At 33.5% G+C, this 27,441-nt stretch overlaps 2 protein-coding genes across 3 annotated transcripts in view; one reads left to right on the top strand and one right to left on the bottom strand.

Moving 5' to 3' along the window:
- Window positions 1-8,915, top strand: part of LOC106075081 (palmitoyltransferase ZDHHC17-like) — a 29,782-nt gene extending 20,867 nt beyond the window's left edge. For both annotated transcript variants that reach the window (XM_056043743.1, XM_056043744.1), the window contains exons 12-15: window positions 3,102-3,185; window positions 4,106-4,263; window positions 5,219-5,367; window positions 6,842-8,915. In XM_056043743.1, coding sequence (XP_055899718.1) covers window positions 3,102-3,185; window positions 4,106-4,263; window positions 5,219-5,367; window positions 6,842-6,980 — 530 coding nt within the window. In that variant the 3' untranslated portion in view covers window positions 6,981-8,915. The remainder of the gene's footprint in view (window positions 1-3,101; window positions 3,186-4,105; window positions 4,264-5,218; window positions 5,368-6,841) is intronic.
- Window positions 8,687-27,088, bottom strand: LOC129928647 (uncharacterized). The gene is made up of 5 exons (XM_056043745.1): window positions 26,952-27,088; window positions 24,585-24,756; window positions 20,538-20,689; window positions 18,924-19,049; window positions 8,687-11,224 (listed from the first exon to the last, which is right to left on the bottom strand). The coding sequence occupies exons 1-5, from the start codon at window positions 26,998-27,000 to the stop codon at window positions 10,920-10,922; spliced, it is 804 nt and encodes a 267-aa protein (XP_055899720.1). The 5' UTR covers window positions 27,001-27,088; the 3' UTR covers window positions 8,687-10,919.
- Between the last annotated feature and the right edge of the window lie 353 nt (window positions 27,089-27,441).

Here is a 27,441-nt window from a genome sequence, read left to right on the forward strand (position 1 = left end):
AATTATCAAAATAATGTTAAACTATTACGCTGGAAAATAAAAGATGACAAGCTACTTGAATTGAAAAATAGTATTTGTTAAACTGAACAACTGAGTCTGCAGTGAGAGCAAGCTACATTTGTTTCAAACATAATTGCAAGCCATAGCAAATCATTTAGTGAAAGGGATTTTATGAAGGAGTGTATTGTTAAAGCTGCCGAAGTAATTTGTCCAGAAATGATTGTAGTATTATAAAAAATAGCGTTAAATAGGAACACTGTTGCAGATATAATAAATGACATGTCAATCAGCTCGGGTGAACAATTTAAGAACAAAATAGATTTTGAATTATTTTTATTGGCTCTCAATGAATCAACTGATATAAAGGGTGTAGCACAGTTGGCTATATTCATAAGGGCCTGTGACAGGAATTTTGAGATACATGAGGAGCTACTTGTTCTATGCATAACGCCACAAGCGATGATGTTTTTGAGAAATAACAGGAGGTGATATTGCAGTACAATTTACTTTTGGTAAAGCTAACTAGTCTAACAACGGATGGCGCACTAACCATTATGAAATGGTTTCCATGCAAAGCTACTTGCAAAAATAAAAGAGACTAATGCTAATTTTAAATTTGCTCATTTTCAGTACATCATTCACCAAGAAACATAACGCACAAAGTAATTACAATTCCAACATGCCATAAGACTGGTTTCAGTCACAAATAATTTTATTCGTGCCAGTGGCTTAAATCATCGCCAATGTTCAATGTTTCTGGATGACATTGGACACGAAGTTTGCTGGCTCTCCTGTCATAAAGAATTGAATAGATCTGTTGTACTGCGTGAAGAAATTGTATTGTTTCTGAACAAGAAAGGTGAACTTGTTAAACATTTCCATACTGACGAAATGGTTCAGGATTTGGCATTTGCAATAGATCTCACTGGTCTTCTGCAAAACTTGAATTTGAAACTTCAAAGTAAAGACTAAATTGAAATTGTCACAACTGCGTGTGATCATGTAAAGTACTTTCAAGCAAAATTACGACTGTGGATAAACCAAATATAAAGAGAAAAACCTGGTTCACTTCTCAACGTGTCAGGAACTAAAAAGATTACAAACGGCTACAACATTTGGTAAATATGTCTTACACCTGGAATCGTTAGTAAATGCTTTCACTGGCCGTTTTCATTACTTCGTTTCATATGAGCAAGAATTTTCGTTGTTTTTATCTCCATTTTCATTTGCTTCTGAAAATGCTGCTGTTAATATGCAACAAGAGCTGATAGAATAGCAGTTAGATTCTTTGTTGAAAGCGAAGTATAAAGCAGTGGCTGCGTCAGAATTTAGTTATTTACGTTGAATTGCGGAAATTTGCTGCCTGAATTCTAGCTATTTTGGCAAGCACTGATCTTTGTGGGCAGTTCTTTTCTATAATGAAAGCTACAAATCACCTCACCGTTCGAGATTATCTGATCAAAATTTGTCATCAGTGATGATAGTGTCAGTGGCAAACAAACTTGCATTTGAAATTAATAAACTTGTATCCCAGAAAGATGTCAAGCATCAGGACGAAAGAAATGCGCAATCATAGTAATTATTAATTACCAAATTGTACTGCAAATTTAGCTAGTAAGCCATTAATTAATGTTTTCTATCGTATTGTTTCTAATTTACATAAAACGAGTAAGCTGATTTGCAACTGATTTTTGGCTGCGGCCCCTCAGGCCATAGTAAGTTTTCTTGCGGCCCATACACCTTAATGAGTTTGACATGCCTGATCTAGACTAACAATGAAAAATCATTTATAAAAATAATTTTTTAAAAGGGGGAACAACCTGAATTTGAACTCTTGGCTCAAGCCTTCTTAGGCTTCTCAAGACAACACTAACCACTCTGCTAGTGGAGAGCTTATGAACATGGAAGATTGTAGAGTTATCTCTTGTTTCTATAGTCTTGATGTATTTTTCAGGTGTGTGTTCACTAAGACTGAGACAACAACCTATAAATGGAATAATTTAGCTTATACCACTACTTCAGTCGATTACAGTTTCTTTCCCTTATTCAAGATACCAAAAAAAAAAATTTATTATCAATAGTTAATTAACTAATTGGTTCATTTTTTGTTATTGATTCTTGTGTTGTGAGGTAAAAAAAAAAAAAATAACGTGTACAAACTTTTTACCAGACATAGAGAGTGAGTTGATATAAGATTTTTAAAGATGATGTGGTGAAATCATTGTTTTTTAAATTAACTTTTTCAGTGTGAATTATTTTGGTAGAAAAAAATGGAGTTTTCCAGGATGAACACACATTTGGGGGAGGGGGGGGGGTAGAGTTACTAAAACTAACATAACTTTTTTATTTTATTAAATAATCTAACAGGAAAATGAATGGGCTACAAAATTATAATAAAATTGATTATTCAAGAAATTTTTTTTTCATTAATTTTAAACTTAATACGTAAAAGGAAAAATATTTTAAAAGTCATTTAAAATTGATATTCTGAAAGATTTAACCTTTTAATTAAACATTTAATCTATAAATATTAAAAAATCACAAAATTAAACACATTTAATCACTTCAAATTTTATAAAAGATGAACAAACGCTCTAAGAAATGTATTACTTAACATTTTTTGTGTCCCGGGAAATAAACTAAAAAAGAGGAACCATTAACACAATGTTGTCTATTTTTAAAAGAAACGTGTTGGTGCTACATCAAATTCACTACCAAAACAAAGAACAATTACTCCCACATCCGGAAAATAAAAAAGATGTAAAAAGTTTAACATAAAAAAGACAGTGAAATAAATGTTATAAACCAAGTTACTCAATGAGAGTAACACGCACTGACCAGCACTAGCAAAGTTACTTGCTGAGAGTAACGCTGCACTGACCAGCACTAGCAAAGTTACTTGCTGAGAGTAACGCTGCACTAAAAGAGTTAAATCCTCATGAATGTGCAGTCTGAGGAAAAAACAAAGGAAATAATAATATGATCTAGATATCGCTCACATTTGAGCTAGTCTTAGTCTTAATGTTCATTTGTGCTAGAAATGTCTAAACCTTCCAGTCATCTAAATAAAATATTTTTCTTTCTTGATCATTTATTTACAGGAGCCAATAATCACCGCTATTTTATAGGCTACCTATTTTTTCTGATGATAATGCTTGTATTTGCTCTTTATGGTAGCCTGATATGTAAGTGGTTTTTAAATTTTTTTTTACTCAAATGAAATTTTTTTTGACAGTCCAACATTGTTCTATCTATCCTGTTATAACTAGTTTTATATCTCTAGGATAATATATTTTTATAACCTCATGTTGTGTAGTTTTGGCTACTTTAGAGGCTTAACCTAATAGCTCCTATTTCTGGTTAGGAAAAACCCTTCCCAGGCCGTAGGCAAAGAGGGATAATCCCGAATTTAAAAAATCATAGAAAATAAATATTTTGAAAAAATAATCAAATTTAAGATCTAATACCAATAAATAAACAAACAACTTAAAAAAATTGAATGATATGTCTAGTTTAAAAAAATATATACTGTTGTAACCCTGCCATCTGTTTCTGTTCAATTATGGCAACTTTATTATAACAAGATTATGTACAATTGTAATACTTATTAATATGAGATGCGCTGTCACGCATTTTAATAATATCAGAACTTGATAATGAGCTGTTACACATTTAACTAAGTCATAGGGTGATTGGCATTCCATATCCTATTGCCACCATAGTATTTAGGTGACACCGCTGTGATTGAAGTCCAAGCGTTCAGCCTCTTGCCACTATGAAAGTGTTGGGTTACTAATTGAATTCTGGGAAGTATTATTCTAATATAATCCATGATATTCAACTATGTCAAAAATCGTACACACATTTTATTTTAAAATCGGTTTGTTGATATATAAAAACCTCTACCAGGTTTATTCTCAGGGCCATTGGGCTTAAATTAAATGAAATAAGAAAATTGCAGTTGATTGTACTAATCTTCTTTAAGCATTTTTATTACCATAATATATGGATTTGACAGTTGACTTTATTTCATCTAGAAGCTTCAAATAAATTTTCAAACACATTATTTTTTTGTTCACTTTATTCACTTGAAATCTGTCCCCAGTTTGGCAGACTGAATGCACCATACAATTCTATGAAGATGGTATCACTGGAGCTGTGTATAAAATATTTAAAGCATCTCCTTGGGTTGCATGGATTGCTGCTAACGTTATTTTTCATCTTGTCTGGGTTTCTACATTGTTTGTGTGCCAGATTTATCAGGTACTAAATGTACCCAATATGTCTTCTATTCTTACAATAATATTATTGTTTAAATCATTTTCTTTGTCAAATCTGTAATTAGAATGAATGAAAATTTTGCAGATATTCATCATCATTTGACTTTAAATTGAAATTAGTTTTGAATTTTACACAAATTGTGGCTCAATCTAGATTTGTTTAAAGGTTATATATATATACTTACAAGGTAGCTCATAAGTAGGTTTACAGTTATTAAACTACATTTTCTATGGTTGAAGTTACTTGCTTAGTAATACCAATATAAAGCGTTCCCTAGATATAACCTAATATAAACAGCTTTTTCCTTGCTGACTGTAATTTATTTGATTATGTAATGAAAACTTTTTATATGATATAATTTCCCACTGTTCTAGTGTTTAATTTTCAAATAAAAAGTCCAGGTGTTAATTGTCAACCAACTTTTGGCCAATAGTAGAATGTTTAATTTTTATCTGCACCAAATATTCTGATCAGGAGGTAGACATTAAACTTTATCACACCCTTATTTTAACCATAAAACTAGTTGAATTGCTGACAAAATAAAATTTAAGTTGGTACACAATCAAAATATTTTTTTCAAAATGTCTATAATTTGAAAGAGATTATTTGTATGTGCTTCCATACATTGGTGTTTCTGTAGCACTGTTCTTTTATCCTTCAGCATTTGGAAAGTGAATTGATCAGTTATTATAGAGGTCAGTTGCTTGCACAATCAGAGCTAGCACCCATGAAAGCAGAGAGCATTAGAGTAGCATAAAGTGACAGAGTCAAATGTGATATATTGACAGAAGTGGAAGAGTTCTTAGAAATCTTAAATAAAAATTACTTCAAAGAAAACTTTCATCTAAAAAACAATAGTGTAAATAATAGAGAATGTATTCATGAAATAGTGTTTTGATAAGCAAATAATGCATGAACAAACTTATTCTCTATGAAGATAATGTGGCTGGCAATGACAACCAATGAAAGAATGAATCAAATGAGATATTGGGGGATGCATAAAGCTGCAGAAGCCACTGATGAGAGCAGTGGACAAGATCATGGTCACAGCCATGGTAACACACAGAAAATTGTTAGCCCTTTTCAGTAAGTCTTAACTCTTTCATGTTTCAAAACAAGTATGCCAAAGTGGCCTTTTTATTTTTTTTTAGTGATTTTAAGTTTTTAACAGTTTGTACAGTTCTTATCAGAATGTGATCAATATTAACTCATTTCTCACATTACAATCATTTTAAAATAAAATTAGCTTGAGCGTTTTTCACTATTACATTATATTCTATGTATGAGGGAAATGCATTTTGTGTGGCATTGAATGAGCTTTCTAATGATCCATTTTAGTAATCATTCTACAGAAACAGATATAGACCTATAGACAGTATGGTCTGAAAGGGGAACTTTTTAATGATTTAATAAAAAACAGCCTCCCACCCAAAAAAAAAACCATGACAATGAATAAATATGCATTATTATTTTCTTGTATAGACTATTCATAAATTATTTTTAGCTTCACTCAGAACATCTAGACCAGTATTCATTATCATGTTTCATTTAATTTCTTATATATTGATATTATAAAGAGAACTTATTTATTTCCTTGAATTCAATCATTGTTGACTATTTTCCTTCAACATTGTAATCTCCCAGACATAATGTTATTATTTGTTTTTACAATGAAATGAAAAAGTCCCAATTTTTTCTCCTGAAGTAGTACTAAATATGTATATTGACAAAAGATTTCTCCAATCCTTTTATCCACCACATGTCAGTAGTTCAATACTTCAACAAGGTCAATTAAGCACTCTTGTAAACCATTGAAAAGAATACAAATGTCTGTAGTAAAGAAATCAAATGTTTGTTGTAGAGGATTGGGTACTAAACCCTAGAATCATTATTGATGTCATTAAGCATTAAGAAGTAATGAAGTCTGTTTCAAACTAGCATTAGAAGTATAAATTACATGAGACCGTCATGATTTCATAATGTTCTATCTGTCTCTATGGCCTCATTTAGTCTCGAAGCGACTTTGGATCATCTCATGGAAAAAAGATGAATGCCTGGGCATTAGCTCTGGTTGAAACGATTTTGCTCACACATCAGTTCCTCCCTCTCCACACAGCTGATGTATCCAAAGGAACGGCAGTGCGGATATAGTTTGGGGTCAGCAGCGTCGCAGCTTCTGCCAGGGTGTAGCACTGGATGCTGCAAACTGCTTTAGGGCCGCCAGCTCCTGATTTTGCCTCAGGGTTGACTCTGGAAGCCTTTCCCATGATTAGGTATAGCTGCAAGGCAACAGAGGTTTGAAGTTTTCTTTCTAGGTGGGTAGCCAGCCAGGGCTATTGAGCCCCACCTGCCCGAAGCTTAATGGTTTAGACTTAAACAAAAAGTCTGAGATATTGCTTGTAATGATTATGCTCAGAACTGTACTGAAAATATCCTATCACAAGTTTAAATAAGCTTCATTCATTAGATATATACAGCTATTATTTGTGTTATACCAATGGAATTATTCTTTTATTTACTACTCTAACAATGTATATGCAACCTCCATTTTGTTCCCCAGTCGTGGTGTTTGTAAAAACCTTGTGGATTTGATGAACTGGAAGTGCTGTGGATTATTACGCCCCTTACAAGTAGACTGGACCACCAAGTTTACTATGGAATCTCTTCCTAAAGGACATGACAGCTACCATTTTATTTAGCAATTTACCAAAATTTAGCTTTAAATTATGTTAGTGATTTTTTAAAAATTACATTTAATTTAATGTAGTTCTTATTTTGGTATATTTATATATATATATATAAATATATATAAATTTTATACTTTTCATTTTTTAAAAATTATTTTCTATTAATTGTTGACTTGCTTTGACATTGAATAAAAGTGTCAGCTTTTGAAGGGCTGCATTCTTTGAATAATTTACTTTGATTGATAGTTGTTTGGAATGGTGGCATCATATCTCATTGTAATAGCTATACGAATCCACAAATGACATTATTTTAATTCTGTACATAATTTAGACTACCTGTATTTTATGATTGTAATATCATTTTATTATTTATTAATTTTTGTTGACTTTATGTACATAAATATATATATATTTTATTTTTTAATTGTATACTTTGATTGGTGATAAAGAGCATCAGACCTATGTAAATAATGTAATAGTTAATTAAGAACAACAAACGTATCAGACATAATTTCATAGATCTTGATTTGTTACCTAAAGATTAAATACACCAGAGCTTTATGCTGGTCTATCTTCATCCTGGATCTCTGCTGACTTGCTTTATAAAGATTCATTTGCCATATTTATATCACTTCAATATTTATCTCCCTAAACAATGTAGGCTGATGTAATTTTCCCATAAAGTACACCTTATACACAGTAACATCACACCAAGTTAATAGTACAAGTTTTTACAAGATTCACACATTTTTTGAAATACAGTATTAACACACCAAGTTAATAGTATTAGTCTTTACAAGATTTGCACATTACTTTATTACTACAGTAACATCACACTAATTGTAATGGTACATCTTCACATTGTTTTTCTCTTTGTGTTTACTTTAAAATCTGCATGGTTTATTTTGCTAGGCTTCACTGAAGTCAAATTGATACTTGGCATTGTATTTCTCTACTAGTTTGACCACTTGGTGTCTTGACATTATTACCTTATTGCATGGTGTCTTTCTCTTAGTTTATTAGTGCTTACCACATTAAATTTAGTCATGTAAATGAACACTCATTTTAAAATCCTATACTAAGTAGGATGTATGAAAAACTGCCAACTAAAAAATGAAAATATATCCGTGAAGATGATTGAGCTATGACTGGCCTTATTCTCTTTTATAATTGTCATACATTGTTTTGATTTGTCACTGCATTCATCTCTCACTAATTGTAATCATTCCATTTATTTTAGCTTAATTCTATTGTGTTTAACATCCATTGACTGAGGTGTATGTCTGTCTTACAATTATAACTTTGTTTTGTATTGAGTAGTATAGAAAGTATATTAGTTTAGAGTAGAATAAAAATGGTTCAGTACAGTTCACTACATTCGCTTATATACTTGTATTAAGTTTGCAAACTACTTTTGAGCAATTGATATTTGTGTTCTAATGTTTATTTTATTGAGACATGTTCTGGTTTATGTTTCCATGTATTCAATTGTTGTTGACTACTTACTTTCAACATTTAAGTCCCCCATAGCTTAGTTATTGGGTCTTATTATAGGCCTTCAAGTAAAGATATTAGTACAATTCTTTTATGTTTCACTATTCAATGTAGTCTGTAAACACAAAACATCTTGTAACCTTAACAGAAGGATAATATTTTACAGAAATGTGTTTACTGATTGAAATGAAGTATACTGTCTGGTACTTAGTGTTAGATCTGTCAAACATGTTGGATATTTTTTTTTTTTTGTGCATACCAGATATGTGTATGCAGAAATTGTGTACAGTTAAAAACAAATTCACTAAAATTTTTAGAGCTTTGAATCATTTGAAAATTAATACTCCTACTGGAATGAAGTCTACTATAGTGTTTAAACCTTTCTCATGTGACTCCTCTCCAATGTCAACTATGTCAAGCTACTAATGTAGGCCAATTAAAATAGAACAAAGATGCTGGTGTTTGTTAATTTTTTATTTTATTAATTTAATATGACTGACTTTAATTTACACAGTGTAATCTTCAAGATAATCACTACTTTGTAAATTATACATAAATATTTTGTTTTTATTTGTAACTTAATATAATCAGAGGACACCCTCAGAATTCATTCATGTTTTGGAAAGTCAACTTTTGCTTTTGTTTTCCATGTGCAAAAACTTTGATAAATGTTGCCTTTTTAGTGTTTGTGGTTGCCTGTGTTGTGACTTGTGAAAAGATTACAACAGTTTAGTTGATATGGTAGGTGTTCAGTATATCATACTAATACATTATCATAATAATACATTAGGGACATTTTAAAAATATTAAAGATGGCAACCTTTTCAAGGATAGTAAAAGAATATTATGATGATAACATGAGCTGCTGACAGCACAGTTTGAAAAAGAATTTATAACAAGTGGTACCCTATCATTATGACTAGTGCAATGAAGTATATTTAGTTCAAAGCAGCTTGTTCCACAGGTGTGTTAAGCATAATAAGTGTTTTGTTTTCTCGTGTATGTTGTTTGGGTATTTGTTAAGATGATGGTTAGTGAGACTACATTATATAACTGTTTGACTTTTTAGTGTTGTATGTAGCTTTCACTTTTCTACATTAACATTACAATGTAAATAGAATAAGCAGCTCATAATACAAGCTCAGTGAGTGGTACCTATAACTTTTTAAAAGTCATTTAAATAGTCTCAACAAGCAAACTGTTGATTTTTTTTTTCTGAAATAGTTAGAGGTATTATTTAAGTATAACTTTTGTATAGTAGTTTTAAGGATTTTTAAATAGTCGATGACTATAACTATGACTACACAACACTTAGTTCTCATGTACCTGTGACTGTCAATTAGTTTGACACTTTTGATCACTACATGCTCTCACTACAGTCAACAGAATTGCCGCACTGTTTATTTTCCCAACCTTGTACTGAATAGCAATCAAACTTATTCTTTTTTCTTCCTATGTTTTTATGTTTTAGGAATGCTTCTGGTTGTTAGAGAATAAAATATCACAGGATGAGATCAACAGATTTGGCCACATCACAGAGATTCTCTGTCCATATATATAGGACTTCTTGAAAATAAGAAAGTTAACTATGCTTGTGAGTATTCACTCATCATTAGTTAGAGAATACTTTCTGTTAAGCTAGTAGCTATCTGGACTCTTCCCCTATACTTCTATCAGTATCATCAGTAGAGTTCTTTGCTAGAATATATTTTGTACAGCTGGGCTCTCACTTGTAGTAGTTAGTGAAGCTGATGGGTTAGGGTTAGAGATAAGACTCTGGATTTCATTTTGGAGTCAGTATCATAAAAATTATTAAGTACAGCATTTCAAGTCAGATTAGAATGGACTACATAGAAAGTTGTTACCTGGTGACAAATTGTCATATATTTTTTAAAACTTGTATCATTCTGTATTTACAGTGCTCATTAACATGATTTAGTTATAATTAGTTACAATTATTTCAATTCCAATGCAAAAAAGTTGATTCATAAATAAAAAAGGATAATTCTCCTTCTGTTGTCTTTTTTTTTCTCTTCTGTAATTCTTATTGGTTTAATACAAAGTTTCTAGTAAATAACTTGTCTGCCTTTCTCTGTGCATAGGTGAGACCCCCTAAAGTCTGTGTTGTCCAATGTCTATACACTATATTACACAGTCATTAGTCTTGTCAGACATCCTCCCCCTATGTAGTACATTTTCATTTATTTAGATCCACCAGCCATTGTAAATCACCATGAAACAGGGACAAAGAATGATAATAGTAGGCCTATTGTTACACATGTCAATATAATAGTCTTTGCTAGATTAGAAGAAAAAAATTCCCATAGTAATCAGTAGAGCTACAGATTTACACAAATTATACTGTCAAAAAAAATAAAATACTCATATTTCCCAAAGTCTTATTTTGAATGCTACAAAATATTCCTTGAATATAAAGCATATAAAGTTCGGACTAAATTAAGCACTTGAATTATAGAAGGTGTACAGAAGAGTTCCATCTATCCAAAGATCCCAACCTGTCCAGGCAATGGCAGCGCTAGCGTTGACTTCATTGTGAATCAGTTGACATTCGTTATCATGTGGCTTGTGATTGAATGCAACACACTGACTGGATTGGGCACAACCCACTGCACAAAACACAACGGATCTGCCTAGAGTTGGGGCGGGGCTAGCAACAACTGGAAAACGGAAATTGTTCAAGACTTTGATCCAGTTGGAACTAGTGCTGATGCCAGTACTGTTTGTGTCACCTATATCTATAACTTTGGAAAAAAAAAAAAAAGAAAATATTTTATAGTATAAATAGTTCTAATACTTATCTAGTCTAGTTGAATTTCATTGGATGGCTATCTGGTCGTGCGGTATGCGCGTTGGACGAGGAATTACACGATCATGACCACTGAAGGAACATCCGAAACATTCAAACATCTTTGCCAAATCTTAACCTGTGATCTCCATGGGCCAGATCAAACCCTCCAACATATGTTCTTTTTATTTGTTTTTGTTTTTAAATTTCTCAAGACAAGTAAATATAGAGATCAAATTTGGCTTCAGTCATCAAGCCTATTAATGTGGGTGAATATAATGTACCCTCTATTAATGTGGATGAATATAATGTACCCTCTATTAATGTGGATGAATATAATGTACGTTCTATTAATGTGGGTGAATATAATGTACCCTCTATTAATGTGGGTGAATATAATGTACGTTCTATTAATGTGGATGAATATAATGTACCCTCTATTAATGTGGATGAATATAATGTACGTTCTATTAATGTGGATGAATATAATGTACGTTCTATTAATGTGGGTTAATATAATGTACCCTCTATTAATGTGGATGAATATAATGTACCCTTTATTAATGTGGATGAATATAATGTACCCTCTATTAATGTGGATGAATATAATGTATGTTCTATTAATGTGGATGAATATAATGTACGTTCTATTAATGTGGGTGAATATAATGTACCCTCTATTAATGTGGATGAATATAATGTACCCTCTATTAATGTGGATGAATATAATGTACCCTCTATTAATGTGGATGAATATAATGTACCCTCTATTAATGTGGATGAATATAATGTACCCTCTATTAATGTGGATGAATATAATGTACGTTCTATTAATGTGGGTGAATATAATGTACGTTCTATTAATGTGGATGAATATAATGTACCCTCTATTAATGTGGATTAATATATAATGTACGTTCTATTAATGTGGATGAATATAATGTACGTTCTATTAATGTGGGTTAATATAATGTACCCTCTATTAATGTGGATGAATATAATGTACCCTCTATTAATGTGGATGAATATAATGTACGTTCTATTAATGTGGATGAATATAATGTACGTTCTATTAATGTGGGTGAATATAATGTACCCTCTATTAATGTGGATGAATATAATGTACGTTCTATTAATGTGGATGAATATAATGTACCCTCTATTAATGTGGATGAATATAATGTACGTTCTATTAATGTGGATGAATATAATGTACGTTCTATTAATGTGGGTGAATATAATGTACCCTCTATTAATGTGGATGAATATAATGTACGTTCTATTAATGTGGATGAATATAATGTACGTTCTATTAATGTGGATGAATATAATGTACCCTCTATTAATGTGGATGAATATAATGTACCCTCTATTAATGTGGATGAATATAATGTACCCTCTATTAATGTGGATGAATATAATGTACCCTCTATTAATGTGGATGAATATAATGTACCCTCTATTAATGTGGATGAATATAATGTACGTTCTATTAATGTGGGTGAATATAATGTACGTTCTATTAATGTGGATGAATATAATGTACCCTCTATTAATGTGGATGAATATAATGTACGTTCTATTAATGTGGATGAATATAATGTACGTTCTATTAATGTGGGTTAATATAATGTACCCTCTATTAATGTGGATGAATATAATGTACCCTCTATTAATGTGGATGAATATAATGTACGTTCTATTAATGTGGATGAATATAATGTACGTTCTATTAATGTGGGTGAATATAATGTACCCTCTATTAATGTGGATGAATATAATGTACGTTCTATTAATGTGGATGAATATAATGTACCCTCTATTAATGTGGATGAATATAATGTACGTTCTATTAATGTGGATGAATATAATGTACGTTCTATTAATGTGGGTGAATATAATGTACCCTCTATTAATGTGGATGAATATAATGTACGTTCTATTAATGTGGATGAATATAATGTACGTTCTATTAATGTGGATGAATATAATGTACCCTCTATTAATGTGGATGAATATAATGTACCCTCTATTAATGTGGGTGAATATAATGTACGTTCTATTAATGTGGATGAATATAATGTACCCTCTATTAATGTGGGTTAATATAATGTACCCTCTATTAATGTGGATAAATATAATGTACCCTCTATTAATGTGGATGAATATAATGTACGTTCTATTAATGTGGGTGAATATAATGTACGTTCTATTAATGTGGATGAATATAATGTACCCTCTATTAATGTGGATGAATATAATGTACCCTCTATTAATGTGGATGAATATAATGTACCCTCTATTAATGTGGGTTAATATAATGTACCCTCTATTAATGTGGATGAATATAATGTACCCTCTATTAATGTGGATGAATATAATGTACCCTCTATTAATGTGGATGAATATAATGTACGTTCTATTAATGTGGGTGAATATAATGTACGTTCTATTAATGTGGATGAATATAATGTACCCTCTATTAATGTGGATGAATATAATGTACGTTCTATTAATGTGGATGAATATAATGTACGTTCTATTAATGTGGGTGAATATAATGTACCCTCTATTAATGTGGATGAATATAATGTACGTTCTATTAATGTGGATGAATATAATGTACCCTCTATTAATGTGGATGAATATAATGTACGTTCTATTAATGTGGATGAATATAATGTACGTTCTATTAATGTGGGTGAATATAATGTACCCTCTATTAATGTGGATGAATATAATGTACGTTCTATTAATGTTGATGAATATAATGTACGTTCTATTAATGTGGATGAATATAATGTACCCTCTATTAATGTGGATGAATATAATGTACCCTCTATTAATGTGGGTGAATATAATGTACGTTCTATTAATGTGGATGAATATAATGTACCCTCTATTAATGTGGATGAATATAATGTACCCTCTATTAATGTGGATGAATATAATGTACGTTCTATTAATGTGGATGAATATAATGTACCCTCTATTAATGTGGGTGAATATAATGTACGTTCTATTAATGTGGATGAATATAATGTACCCTCTATTAATGTGGATGAATATAATGTACGTTCTATTAATGTGGGTGAATATAATGTACCCTCTATTAATGTGGATGAATATAATGTACCCTCTATTAATGTGGATGAATATAATGTACCCTCTATTAATGTGGGTGAATATAATGTACGTTCTATTAATGTGGATGAATATAATGTACCCTCTATTAATGTGGGTGAATATAATGTACCCTCTATTAATGTGGGTGAATATAATGTACCCTCTATTAATGTGGGTGAATATAATGTACCCTCTATTAATGTGGATGAATATAATGTACCCTCTATTAATGTGGATGAATATAATGTACCCTCTATTAATGTGGATGAATATAATGTACCCTCTATTAATGTGGGTGAATATAATGTACGTTCTATTAATGTGGATGAATATAATGTACCCTCTATTAATGTGGATGAATATAATGTACCTTCTATTAATGTGGGTGAAAATAATGTACCTTCTATTAAAGTGGGTGAATATAATGTACCCTCTATTAATGTGGGTGAATATAATGTACGTTCTATTAATGTGGATGAATATAATTTACGTTCTATTAATGTGGGTGAATATAATGTACCCTCTTTTAATGTGGATGAATATAATGTACCCTCTATTAATGTGGATGAATATAATGTACCCTCTATTAATGTGGCTGAATATAATGTACGTTCTATTAATGTGGATGAATATAATGTACGTTCTATTAATGTGGATGAATATAATGTACCCTCTATTAATGTGGATCAATATAATGTACCCTCTATTAATGTGGATGAATATAATGTACGTTCTATTAATGTGGATGAATATAATGTACCCTCTATTAATGTGGATGAATATAATGTACGTTCTATTAATGTGGATGAATATAATGTACGTTCTATTAATGTGGATGAATATAATGTACCCTCTATTAATGTGGATGAATATAATGTACCCTCTATTAATGTGGGTGAATATAATGTACGTTCTATTAATGTGGATGAATATAATGTACCCTCTATTAATGTGGATGAATATAATGTACCCTCTATTAATGTGGATGAATATAATGTACATTCTATTAATGTGGATGAATATAATGTACCCTCTATTAATGTGGGTGAATATAATGTACGTTCTATTAATGTGGATGAATATAATGTACCCTCTATTAATGTGGATGAATATAATGTACGTTCTATTAATGTGGGTGAATATAATGTACCCTCTATTAATGTGGATGAATATAATGTACCCTCTATTAATGTGGGTGAATATAATGTACGTTCTATTAATGTGGATGAATATAATGTACCCTCTATTAATGTGGATGAATATAATGTACCCTCTATTAATGTGGATGAATATAATGTACCTTCTATTAATGTGGGTGAAAATAATGTACCTTCTATTAATGTGGGTGAATATAATGTACCCTCTATTAATGTGGGTGAATATAATGTACGTTCTATTAATGTGGATGAATATAATGTACGTTCTATTAATGTGGATGAATATAATGTACGTTCTATTAATGTGGGTGAATATAATGTACGTTCTATTAATGTGGGTGAATATAATGTACGTTAACACCCAGCCTGTACTTTAAGCAGACATTTAAGCATCGCTAAGGCCAAGAGCACTTTTTGTCAATTTGATCAAGTTCCTACAAAAATCAATGTCTTTAAAGCAGTGGTTCTCACCTCTGAGATCTGGAGGTTATATAAGAGCATTTAAAGCTCCTTGAATGCTTCCATTAAAGATGCCTGCGCTTCTTGAGGAGTATAAGTTGGCATACCTACTCTGTTGGACTGTGTAGTGACACTACGCAATGGTCGACAACTGGTCTTAACACAAGCGCCCCCCCCACACACACACACACAGACACCGAAGCACCAATTCACTGGTGTGGATGAAATCAGCATGCAGCTAATGGAGTTTGAAAGAGACAGGCAGATAGAATAGCTGATACTTTCCTATTTAATTGCACCCCATTAGGAGTGAACTGTAAAGAGAGAATAAACCAGGCATGTCAAATACGGCGTTTGGAGGCCGCATGCGGCCCCGACCACTTTGCATGCGGCCCGCTTGGCCACCTCAAAAATAATGTTAGATTATTACGCTGGAAAATAAGAGATAACAAGCTACTTGAATTGAAAAAGTATTTGTCAAACTGAACAACGAGAGTGAGTCTGCAATGAAAGCCAGCTACATTTTGTCAAACTTAATTGCGAGCCATAGCAAATCATTTAGTGAATGTGATTTTATAATGGAGTGTGTCGTTAAAGCTGCCAAAGTAATTTGTCCAGAAAATGTGAAAGCATTCAAAGAAATAGCGTTAACTAGGAACACTGTGGCAGATAGAATAAATGACATGTTAGTAAGCTTGAGTGAACAATTAAAGATCAAAATAGTTGATTTTGAATTATTTCACTGGCTCTCGATGAGTTAACTGATGTAACGGGTGTAGCACAGTTGGCTATATTCATAAGGGCATGTGACAGGAATTTTGAGATACATGAGGAGCTACTTGAGTCCTGTTCTATGCGTTACACCACTACAAGCGAGGGTGTTTTTGAGAAATAACGGAAGGTGATATTGCAGTACAATTTATCTTTGGTAAAGCTAGCTACTCTGACAATGGATGGAGCACCAGCCATGGCTGCCTGGTCATGCGGTTTGCGCGCTGGACTTTCGTTCGGATGTATAGACGGTCGAGGGTTCAAACCCTGCCTGCTCCCATCCCCCGTCGTCCTGCGGGAGATTTGGACTAGGAAGTAAACTATCTTCATCTCTGAAGGAACATCCGAAACATGTAAAATATTTTACAACATTTTACAAATGAAATGGTTTTGATGCAAAGCTACTTGCAAAAATAAGATAGACTGATGCTAATTTTAAATTTGCTCATTTTCAGTGCATCATTCACCAAGAAACATTCTGCGCAAAGCAATTACAGTTCCACTTGTCATAAGACTTGTTTCAGTCGCTCTCAATTTTATTCGTGCCCGTGGTTTAAATCATCGCCAATTTTCAATGTTTCTGGATGACATTGGACACGAATTTGATTTTGTTCCCTACTACACAGAAGTTCACTGGCTCTCGTGTCATAAGTATTGAAGAGAATTTTTGCACTGCGTGAGGACAATTTATTGTTTCTGAACATGAAAGGTGAACCTATTGAATATTACCAAACTGACGAATGGATTCTGCATTTACAGTTGATCTCACTGGTCACCTGCAATACTTGAATTTGAAACTTCAAAGTAAAGACAAAATTGTAACAACTGCGTGTGATCATGTGAAGTGATTTCAAGCATAATTACAAATGTGAATAAACCAAATATGAATAGAAAATCTTGTTCACTTCTCATCGTGTCAGGAACTAAAAAGATTAAATACGGCTACAACATTTGGTAAATATGTCCTACACCTGGAATCATTATTAAATGCTTTCAATAACCGTTTTCGTGACTTCATTTCATACGAGCAAGAATTTTCGTTGTTTGTATCTCCATTTTCATTTGCTTCTGAAAATGCTGCTGGTAATGTGCAACTAGAGCTGATAGATAGAATAGCAGTCTGATTCTTTGTAGAAAGCTTAGTATATAAAAGTGGCTGTGCCAAAGTTTTAGTTATTTACCTGAACGGTATGTTGAATTGTGGAAATTTGCAGCCAGAATTCTTTGTGTGTTTGGAAGCACTGATCTCTGTGAGCAGTTCTTTTCCATAATGAAAGCTACAAATCACCTCACCGTTCGAGATTATCAGTGTTATCAGTGATGAAAGTGTCAGTGGCAAACAAGCTTCAACCAGACATTTATAAACTTGTATCCCAGAAAGGATGTCAAGCATCAGGACAAAGAAAATAATGCGTAATCGTAGTAATTTAGAATTAACAAATAGCACTACAAATTTAGCCAACGAAGAAACAGGTATACCATTAATTATTGTATTGTATAGTTACTAATTTACATAAATCTAGTATATATAGGCTGTTTTTGCAACTGATTTTTGGCTGCGGCTCCTCGGGTCATAGTAAGTTTTTTTAATGTGGTCCATACAGTTTGACATGCCTGGAATAAACCTTTTCTTTCAACACCCATTTGTACATGAGATGCTGATATTTCAAAACATTAAAACAACCTTTGGATCTCAGTTGTTCCCCCTGAGTCCCTTTTGTAAATCTGTTTTCATGCAAATATAGCTTTAAAAGAAAATGATAGGGAGTTATTAAGACTAAATATATTGTGATGTTTTCAAATGTGTTCTTAAAGCAAAAAAAAAATTGACAGCGTTCTTTGCATTGGTTTTACTTATTTTTAGTTCTAATTTTGTATTCAGATAGGTGAAAAGGCTTTTTTTTTGTAAATAAATAGGTACCGGTACTCAGTGGTTGATCGCCTAGCTTTTAACTACTAATTAATTAATAATAAAAGTTAAAAAACATAAATAGTAATAATTTTTCCCCCACATTGAAAAAGATGCATGTAAGCCGTACCGGTGCGTACTGTCACAAAAAGAGGACTGCATAGACCTATATATATATATAAATAGGTCTGTGGATGAAACTATGTGAGTCTAACTAAAACTTGTCTAATTACCTGGAGCAGATGTAGTGGTGACAACATTTGTTGGTCTGGCCTCACAAATGAAATAGAGAGACGTATTGCAATGGACAGGAGACCACACAAAATCCGAATTCTGAAACCATCCAATGATACAATCACCTGAAAAAACATTTGATGTTAAATATGCAGGTCAGTGTTGTTTGAAACAAAACCTTTACTTATTGAAAAGTTTCAATTATTATTTTTATCATAGATAAAAAGAAACTGCAGTGTAACCGTTTGATCCTGGTCAAACACCCGCAGGAGCTCTCAAGTCATTCACACTGAGGGAACTGGCAATTCTTAGTCAATTTGCAGTAGGCCTACACCCTATTTTAGACTGCGACGCCGCTGATACAAAACTGTATCGGCACTTGCCGTTCCTAGGGATATAACAGCTGCGTTGAGAGGGAGAACTGCTGTGTGTGTGACATCGTTACGACCATAGCTAATGCCCAGGCATTCATTTCATTTCTATGGAATAGTTCATAGTGGCTTCGCGACTGAAGGAAGAGACACACACACACGCACGCACACACACACACACAGACAGATAGAGAGAGACAGAGAGAGAGAGAAAGAGAGAGAGACAGAGAGAAAGAGACAGACAGAGACAGAGAGAGAGACACAGAGAGAGAGATAGAGAGAGAGACAGAGAGACACAGAGAGAGAGACATTGAGAGAGAGAAAGAGAGAGACAGGGAGAGAGAGAGACATAGAGAGAGACACAGAGAGAGAGAGTGACACAGAGAGACAGAGAGAAAGACATGGAGAGAGATACAGAGAGAGAGAGACAGAGAGAAAGACAGAGAGAGACAGACAGAGAGAGAGACAGAGAGAGAGAGACAGACAGAGATAGATAGATAGATAGATAGATAGAAACAAATGAGCTAAAATGCGAGAAAAATATATTTAACAAAACATTATACAATGTATAACATCAATTCAAGTTTTGTTCTTACACACATATTGTACAGAGTAATTGCACAAGGTCTAGATCCTAGGTGATGCCATTAGCTTTTATCATTCCAATACAGAAAGTAGTTTCAAAAAAACAAAATGCAATATAGATATCGTTTCTCTATAGACTTCATTTTATGTCTTATCTACAGACTTAGCAATTTGCTTCTTATGGGGTATCTATCATAGCTAATAGGCTCGGTAGTTCTACGTGCATTTACCACGATGGCCGATTTAAATAGTGGTCTTTTAGATTTACGATTATCTCTAATTTCTATAGTGCTCCTACCTATCATGTAATGAGAGAATAATGGTGGGCTGCTAGAATGATTAGGCACCATCATTCCTATCAATTAAACACCAAGAATTAAAGTCGTTAAATCATATCCTGTATTGAAATTAGTCCTGAAAATCAGAGGCGTAGTGAAGAGGGGGAGAAGGGGGGCACGATGCCAAGGGCGCCACCCTAGTGGGGTGGGGGACCGCCACACGCAGTTTATATTTCTATGTGATGTTCATGGAAAATGGGAAGAAGGTGCCACTAAAGTACCTTGCTCCGGGCGCACGTTTTGCTCACTACGCCTCTGCTGTAAATGTATCATCATGCAGCATTCATGCCACACGAGGACAGTGTCCTAAGGGACTTACCATCATGTCCTATGGGAATTGTACCATTGAGGAAGTTATGATAAACTGTTGATCCTCCTGTGTAGTCTGTCAAAAATTGCCATGTTCCACCACTAGTTGTGATATAGTGCACACCTAACCAGACTGGGTCACCAGTAATTGGTAGCGAATTCCTATTCAGACATATAGACAATATAATTACATTTTCTCTGCTGCACCAGCTACTTGCAATTTAATCAACAGGCCAACGTTTATTATTGTTTTAAAATAGAAAGAATATTGCATTTTATATGTATATAATAATCCCAACTAACAGCCTACAAAAAATCACTATCTAGGTCCCGCCAAGTCAATTTGACTGCCCAACAGCTATCAGCAGAAAAAAGAAGAACTATAAACTTTGAACACCCAAAGTCGTAAAAGCTTTAAAGTATATAACGATGTGGTTATTTTTCAATCTGTGAGAGAAAGGACTAACATAATTTACACAATATTTACAATAAATGTTAAGCAGGGTTTAGTTTTTAAATATTACTGTTGAGTTTAAGTCATTGGTTAATATGCTTGACTAAATGCATGACGCGTAGGACGTAATCATCTTCTTTTTTGAAGTAACGTCTGTATTATATAAGAAGATAAGATAAGATAACTCTATTACTACTAAAGGTGTTAACCAAAGAGAAGGCTTTCTTCCAGACGCCATAAATAAAAGATCGGCTATTCATCAACAAGTCATAGCAAGGCGAAGTAACGGGGGCGACCGCCGAAGGCCTCGCGGTTCAAGAGGCCTCGCGCCTTGAATGTTTAGTCTTTACTTAAAAGAATTGAATCTTGTAGTAACCATCTGAATCCACAACTTCAACTTCTGTTCAGAATAGTTGACCACACCACACAAAAGATTTGTTGAGTACAAGAGTCAAGCGGTCAAATGTTTTGTTTTCCAAATGCACTAGGGATTGTAGTAGGCCTAAACCTTAACAAATCTCAGTTTTCTTAATATATGTCTTACATCAAAATGAAAAGTAATGGAAAACTTCACCAGAGACAGAAAATATTTAATTAACAAAATACGGGAAGAGCTTGAAATTGATTAAATATTATTAACCGTTATGCCCGAGGATACGACAATGGTTCAAAATAGTAGGCGTTGATGGCTGAGTTAAAGCTGGTATATTATGGATTAATCCTAAGTTAAAAAAGCAGTAAATTTCATCCTTTCGAATCCTATGATTAATTACAAAACCTGATTTACCCAATGTCATTAAAGATGTAAAGCAGCTACACTGATACATAACTTACAAGTACATTGAAGAAATTTACAGTGTTGTGTTTATTATTTTATAGTAAACACATACACACATATGTATATGTATACCCCATAAGAAACAAATTGCTCGTAAATATACTTCGCCGGTGGCATTACTAGGGTGGGTGTCAAACATCAACATCCCTTGCAGTGGATCCCTGGACACATTGGCGTCATGGGAAATGAAAGGGCAGATAAGCTATCAAAGGCAGGATCATCTATGGAACAACCAGATAAACCTGTTAACTACCTCACCCTAGGGTCAATGTTAATCAACAACCACAAAGAGGAGTGGCTCAACCAATGGGCAACAGGAAACACAGGCAGAGCCATGCAACAGAGAAATGAACATGCCTAACAAACTGGACAGTATTAACTTCCTCCCCCGCAAAGAACAATCTATAATCTTCCAACTAAGGACAGGACACACACCTTTTGTTAAATTACCATCTCAATAAAATAAATCCCACACAACTCCCCCTATCTAGACACTGCGCCCACCCTTATGAAACCGTAAACCATATCCTTTTTGAATGCCCCTTCCCAATCCACCTTAGGCAGACCCTACTACAACTCCAGCCCAACATAACCAACACCCTGTATGGCAGTGCTGAACAACTGAAGGAAACTGCACGCTATTTTTCCTTGGCACAGTCTACCAAAGAGCTGACAGCTCAGCAGCAAAAAGCTGGCTAGAAAATGAAGAAGAATCTACATAACATCTCATGGAAATTCGTTATCAATAAAGACTCGTTGATAATATGGTCACAAAATGTCAAATATTCTGCTTTTATAGAAACAGTCTGTGCAATATATCCTTAATTGTTTTTCTTCTTTACATCAATCAAAGCAACGACTTCCTTGTTAATTCTATTTGTAGCTGGATGCCCTTGTTGTCCGATTTTCCAATCCAGATGAGTTCTTCATACATCTTTTAATATTCCAATATCGGACTTCATTTCAACCACACATTAAATTAAATTATACATTTCTATTTCTTTTCAATACAATTAGTTGAAAATAGTCGACAACAATACGACGATAAAACTTTTTTATATTAGACGATTAAATCGTCCCCATTAGGAATCATCAGAACCATTCTTGGCACTTGCCAAGAAGAAAAATTAATTAATTCCCTGCAATATTCAAGTATATCATTGGACTGACACATTGTAACATTTCCTTCATCTCGGCTAGAGCTTCTTTTACAGAAAAAATTAAATACAATCAAGATCTTGAGAAATCTCAAAGGCCACTTATTTACTTTCCAATTCTACACAATTTACATTAATTACACGTGAGATTTCAATAATATTTTATGTCTGAAGAATGTAGTCATTTGTTAAACAGTTGGCATCCTGATATTACGGTGCTAGCTACAAATTCACTAGATTCGATTAAAACATTTTTTAAATCAAAGCAGCAGTGAGTAAGGTTTCACGTTATATTAAGTATGATAGGGCCTATAACATTTTAAACCTTTTGATAGAATTTCATTAAAAAAATAAAATATGTTTAGCCGAAATGAAAAAAAAATAGATAGATCTATTTATTTATTTATTGCTAATAACATGTTCCAATAATTACCAACTGTCTTTTATTTTTGTATATTTGTCAGATATTCACAGATTGCATTTTTTTTTACTTGGGTGTCACTTCCTAACGGGTGTCACCCGGAGAGGACCACACCCCCTAGTGACGCCACTGTACTTCACCCACATAAAATTTACATCTCGTCGCTCTTCATCACCCCATTTTGGTCCGTAATTTAACCATCAGTTACATGTTCATTTAATCACAATGTAATAATCACAATAACAAAGCCAGCCGGCCAAACAATACAATCTAGTTGTTTATTTGGAATGGTGGGAGGGAGAGTTGTGGCTCTTGATATGTTTTACTTTAGGCCAGTGATGCCCAAAATACGGCCCGCGGGCCAGATACTGCCCGCGACTTGGTTCCATCCGGCCCGCAGAAACGTCGACAAAGTGTAGACAATCCCCCCTCTTTTTTTAAAGTTGAAAAAGTATCTTGAAGTACGTTAGGGCCTCTCTTTTTCTCTGATGGATTGGTACAATGGCCTTTTAAGATTTGTAGGCCTATTTGTACATTATGAAATCGAAGACCCGAAGAATATACCAGGAAAAGTGAATGGATCTTTAATTTTTTTTGAAACATGATAATAAGCCAACGTATTTGATTTATAAAGAAAGTTTGGCTGTTTTAGAAAAGAACAACATATACACGTCATTATAAAACAAATATGTCGTCCTTCTTGGTCTGATTGATTGTTAAACTACGCATAGAGATTGGAGGATAAACAAAAGAAGAAAATGATTGTTTGGTAAGCTAGCTACAATCTCGCTCGCATTTTAAGTAGAGGCGCGTAAAAAAAAAAAAGATAAATTTCAGATATCCCATTAATTAATGTAAGTAGGCTACTAGATCCAGAGGTGTGTAATAAAATTGTTTCAGTTCAATTTTATTTTATTTTTGTACCTTTTCGGCCATGTGGCCCGCGACACGAGTGTCGGAAAGTAAAATGGCCCACATGTCGAATCAAGTTGGGCATCACTGCTTTAGGCCTATATCTTCTGATATACTTGAGAAAAATATTGAAACGTGACTTTAAAAAACAAAACTTCATTGCTCACAAAACTGATGACCAATGAACAAACCCTTTGAGGTCGCTAAAGGAGTTTGTGTAAAAACACAAGCTATCGTTGTAATCTTGTTAATTATTGAATTCTGTATAGCATTACCGGTAGTTAGCATAAGCCGTATTTTCTTGAACAGATGATATCACAGCCATGCTGCCTCCATCTTGAGGACAAAAAAGAGTTGCATTAGCCCAGTCCAACTGTACTGACGGAAACTTGTAACAAAAGGCATCACTTTGTGTGTAATTGATTGGACAGGTGCAAACTACACAATCTGAAACGACAACACAAGTGATCAAGATGGAAAACAAAATGCCATTCTCCTTTTTTGTATTTGATTGTATAATTGTTTTACAATAAGACCAAGAACTCATACACCAGAGCCAAAGGATCGCAACAGCGATGAACTGAAACTGCTTAGCTTTTGACTATTGGGAAGATACAGACCTAGATGGCACTATTGGAAGGAACATGTGTAAAGACAAGCAATAAACAGAAAAGAAAAATTAAATGGCTGGCTCCTCCACAAGAGTGGATTCTTTGGTCGAACTTGTCCCTTGTTATGACCAAAAAGGAAAGATTTGACCAAGGAATACGAGATTGCTCTTCACCGAGAGGAGACATCATTTTTAGAAAAAAAGGGGGAGGGGGGTTCCAAAAATAATGAAGATTATTTCAGGGGAGGAAAGCGAGCAGAGTTCGAAATTGGGACCATCATGTGGACAGTCCGAAGTACTTTCCCCACGACCAGACGACATTCATTTACATTTCTATTGCGTAGTCACTACGTTGCAATTATTTACTTTTCTATTGCGTAGTCACTATGTTGTAATTATTTACTTTTCTATTGCATAGTCACTATGTTGTAATTATTTACTTTTCTATTGCGTAGTCACTATGTTGTAATTATTTACTTTTCTATTGCGTAGTCACTACGTTGTAATTATTTACTTTTCTATTGCGTAGTCACTACGTTGTAATTATTTACTTTTCTATTGCGTAGTCACTACGTTGTAATTATTTACTTTTCTATTGCGTAGTCACTACGTTGTAATTATTTACTTTTCTATTGCGTAGTCACTATGTTGTAATTATTTACTTTTTATTATTATAGCTTTTATATAGCGCTACTTTCATGCTTACAGCATGCTCAGAGCGCTTTTGGTCCAATCTCATTTGTGGACCAGTGGGGGGGGGGGGGGGGAAGGGGGTATCTAGGAGTTGGTTTACCGTGCTGCCTTTAGGCGCTCAGTAAACACAACTCTGCCCGAGTCGAGTGTCGAACCTCGAGCCCCCTTCTAGGTAGCCAAGCCAAGTTCAAGCGTACTTGGCCTCTCGACCACGCTATTGTGTAGTCACTACGTTGCAATTATTTACTTTCTATTGCGTAGTCACTATGTTGTAATTATTTACTCTTCTATTGTGTAGTCACTACGTTGTAATTATTTACTTTTCTATTGTGTAGTCACTATGTTGTAATTATTTACTTTTCTATTGTGTAGTCACTATGTTGTAATTATTTACGTTTCTATTGTGTAGTCACTATGTTGCAAACGAATGGCAGAGTATGGATAACACTATGAGCTACAAAAATTTCTCAATATTTTTCTTAGCATAAGCATTTTAAGTTCCTTTTCATTCCTAAACAATGTAAGAATGATCTTCTCTTTTGACTTTTGTTGGCTGGAAATCCTTGTTTTGCATCAAACTCATTAGAATGTGACAAGATAAAAACTAATTAAAACACTCGCTTTCACAACATTGAAAAACTAACGACTTTATTTTATTACTTCTTGTAATTCTAGTGGCAGTGCTTTCATTGATACTATTCTAGTGTCAGTGCTTTCATTGATAGGCCTACTATTCATGGAAGACTCAATATTGATGTTTTACTGACACAGTCTGTGTCAAACGTTAAATTCAGACCGACATCCTAGCATAGTTGAAACAAAATCTTTTCAATCAGAATAATGCAGAGTTTAATTTCAGTATTGTTTTATTTATTTTCATATGACGAAACCTAGGCATTTGAGTTTTTAGACTGAGTATTGGTTGACCATAAATAAGTGAAGATGAAGAAGGTAAGTTTTTCTTTTGTAAATCATCAATAATCTTTATTCTTCTTGCTACACAACTATAGACCTACATATGCTAATGCTCGTAAAAAAAAATCTATGTAAACTCTCTGACTATCAGCGGTCATATAAAGCTTTATGTAAACAATAACAATAGGCCTATATAAGCTTGAAAAATAGTTTCCCTTTCATGATTTTCTTTTAACTTAAAATACTTTATATTAATTATTATCGGGAATAGTACTAAGCTAAGATTAAATTGTAGGCTACTAAAGTGTATTGTGTCGTTGCTAAATAAATCATTAAAAAGTATTAAAATCATTAAATGGCGAATAATACTAACAACGTAGCCTAAGTTATCTAATATCATGACTCTTGCCATGTGATGCCTTACCCAATAGAAATGTAGGTAAAAACAAGATCCTAATGACTTTTGGAGACATTGGCGTTCAACAAGTCAGCACTTGCAAGATGACAGAACTAACGTAGTTCTCGGTTGCAGACGTCAAAATGAAATGATCTCCCTGCCCGCTCTCCTCACATTTTATTGTCCTCCCTCCATCCCCCCCCCCTCTGCGTCCTTGGAATACAAAGGAAATTAGTTTCATTTTTTTAAAGCAGTGACTTTACGAGCGATGATATAAAAGTTTATTAAATCGATCAACATTTTTGTTTTACTGCAATCCTTTCACTTTTAAACGCTCAAAATTGTTATTTAGATCTGATACTGTTAGAAAGTGGTGGTCAGTTTCAGAGTCAAAATGTCATGACAATCCATAGTCTTGAAAAGTGTGCGCATTGAAATACAGACCTCACAAAGCCCTTCTAATCATATTCCACTCAGTTGAAATGAGGAACAGGCTGTGTGTGTGTACGTGCTAACT

The sequence above is a fragment of the Biomphalaria glabrata genome, chromosome 10, assembly GCF_947242115.1.
Source record: "Biomphalaria glabrata chromosome 10, xgBioGlab47.1, whole genome shotgun sequence".
Lineage (NCBI taxonomy): Eukaryota > Metazoa > Mollusca > Gastropoda > Planorbidae > Biomphalaria > Biomphalaria glabrata.

Excerpts from the sequence above, each read along its gene's own strand:
- LOC129928647 (XM_056043745.1), bottom strand. The coding sequence starts at position 27,000 with ATGTCTCCAAAAGTCATTAGGATCTTGTTTTTACCTACATTTCTATTG. Across the intron at positions 24,757-26,951 it reads TTTACCTACATTTCTATTGG|ATTGTGTAGTTTGCACCTGT; the intron begins GTAAGGCATCAC and ends TTGTCGTTTCAG. Across the intron at positions 20,690-24,584 it reads ACGGCTTATGCTAACTACCG|GAATTCGCTACCAATTACTG; the intron begins GTAATGCTATAC and ends ATGTCTGAATAG.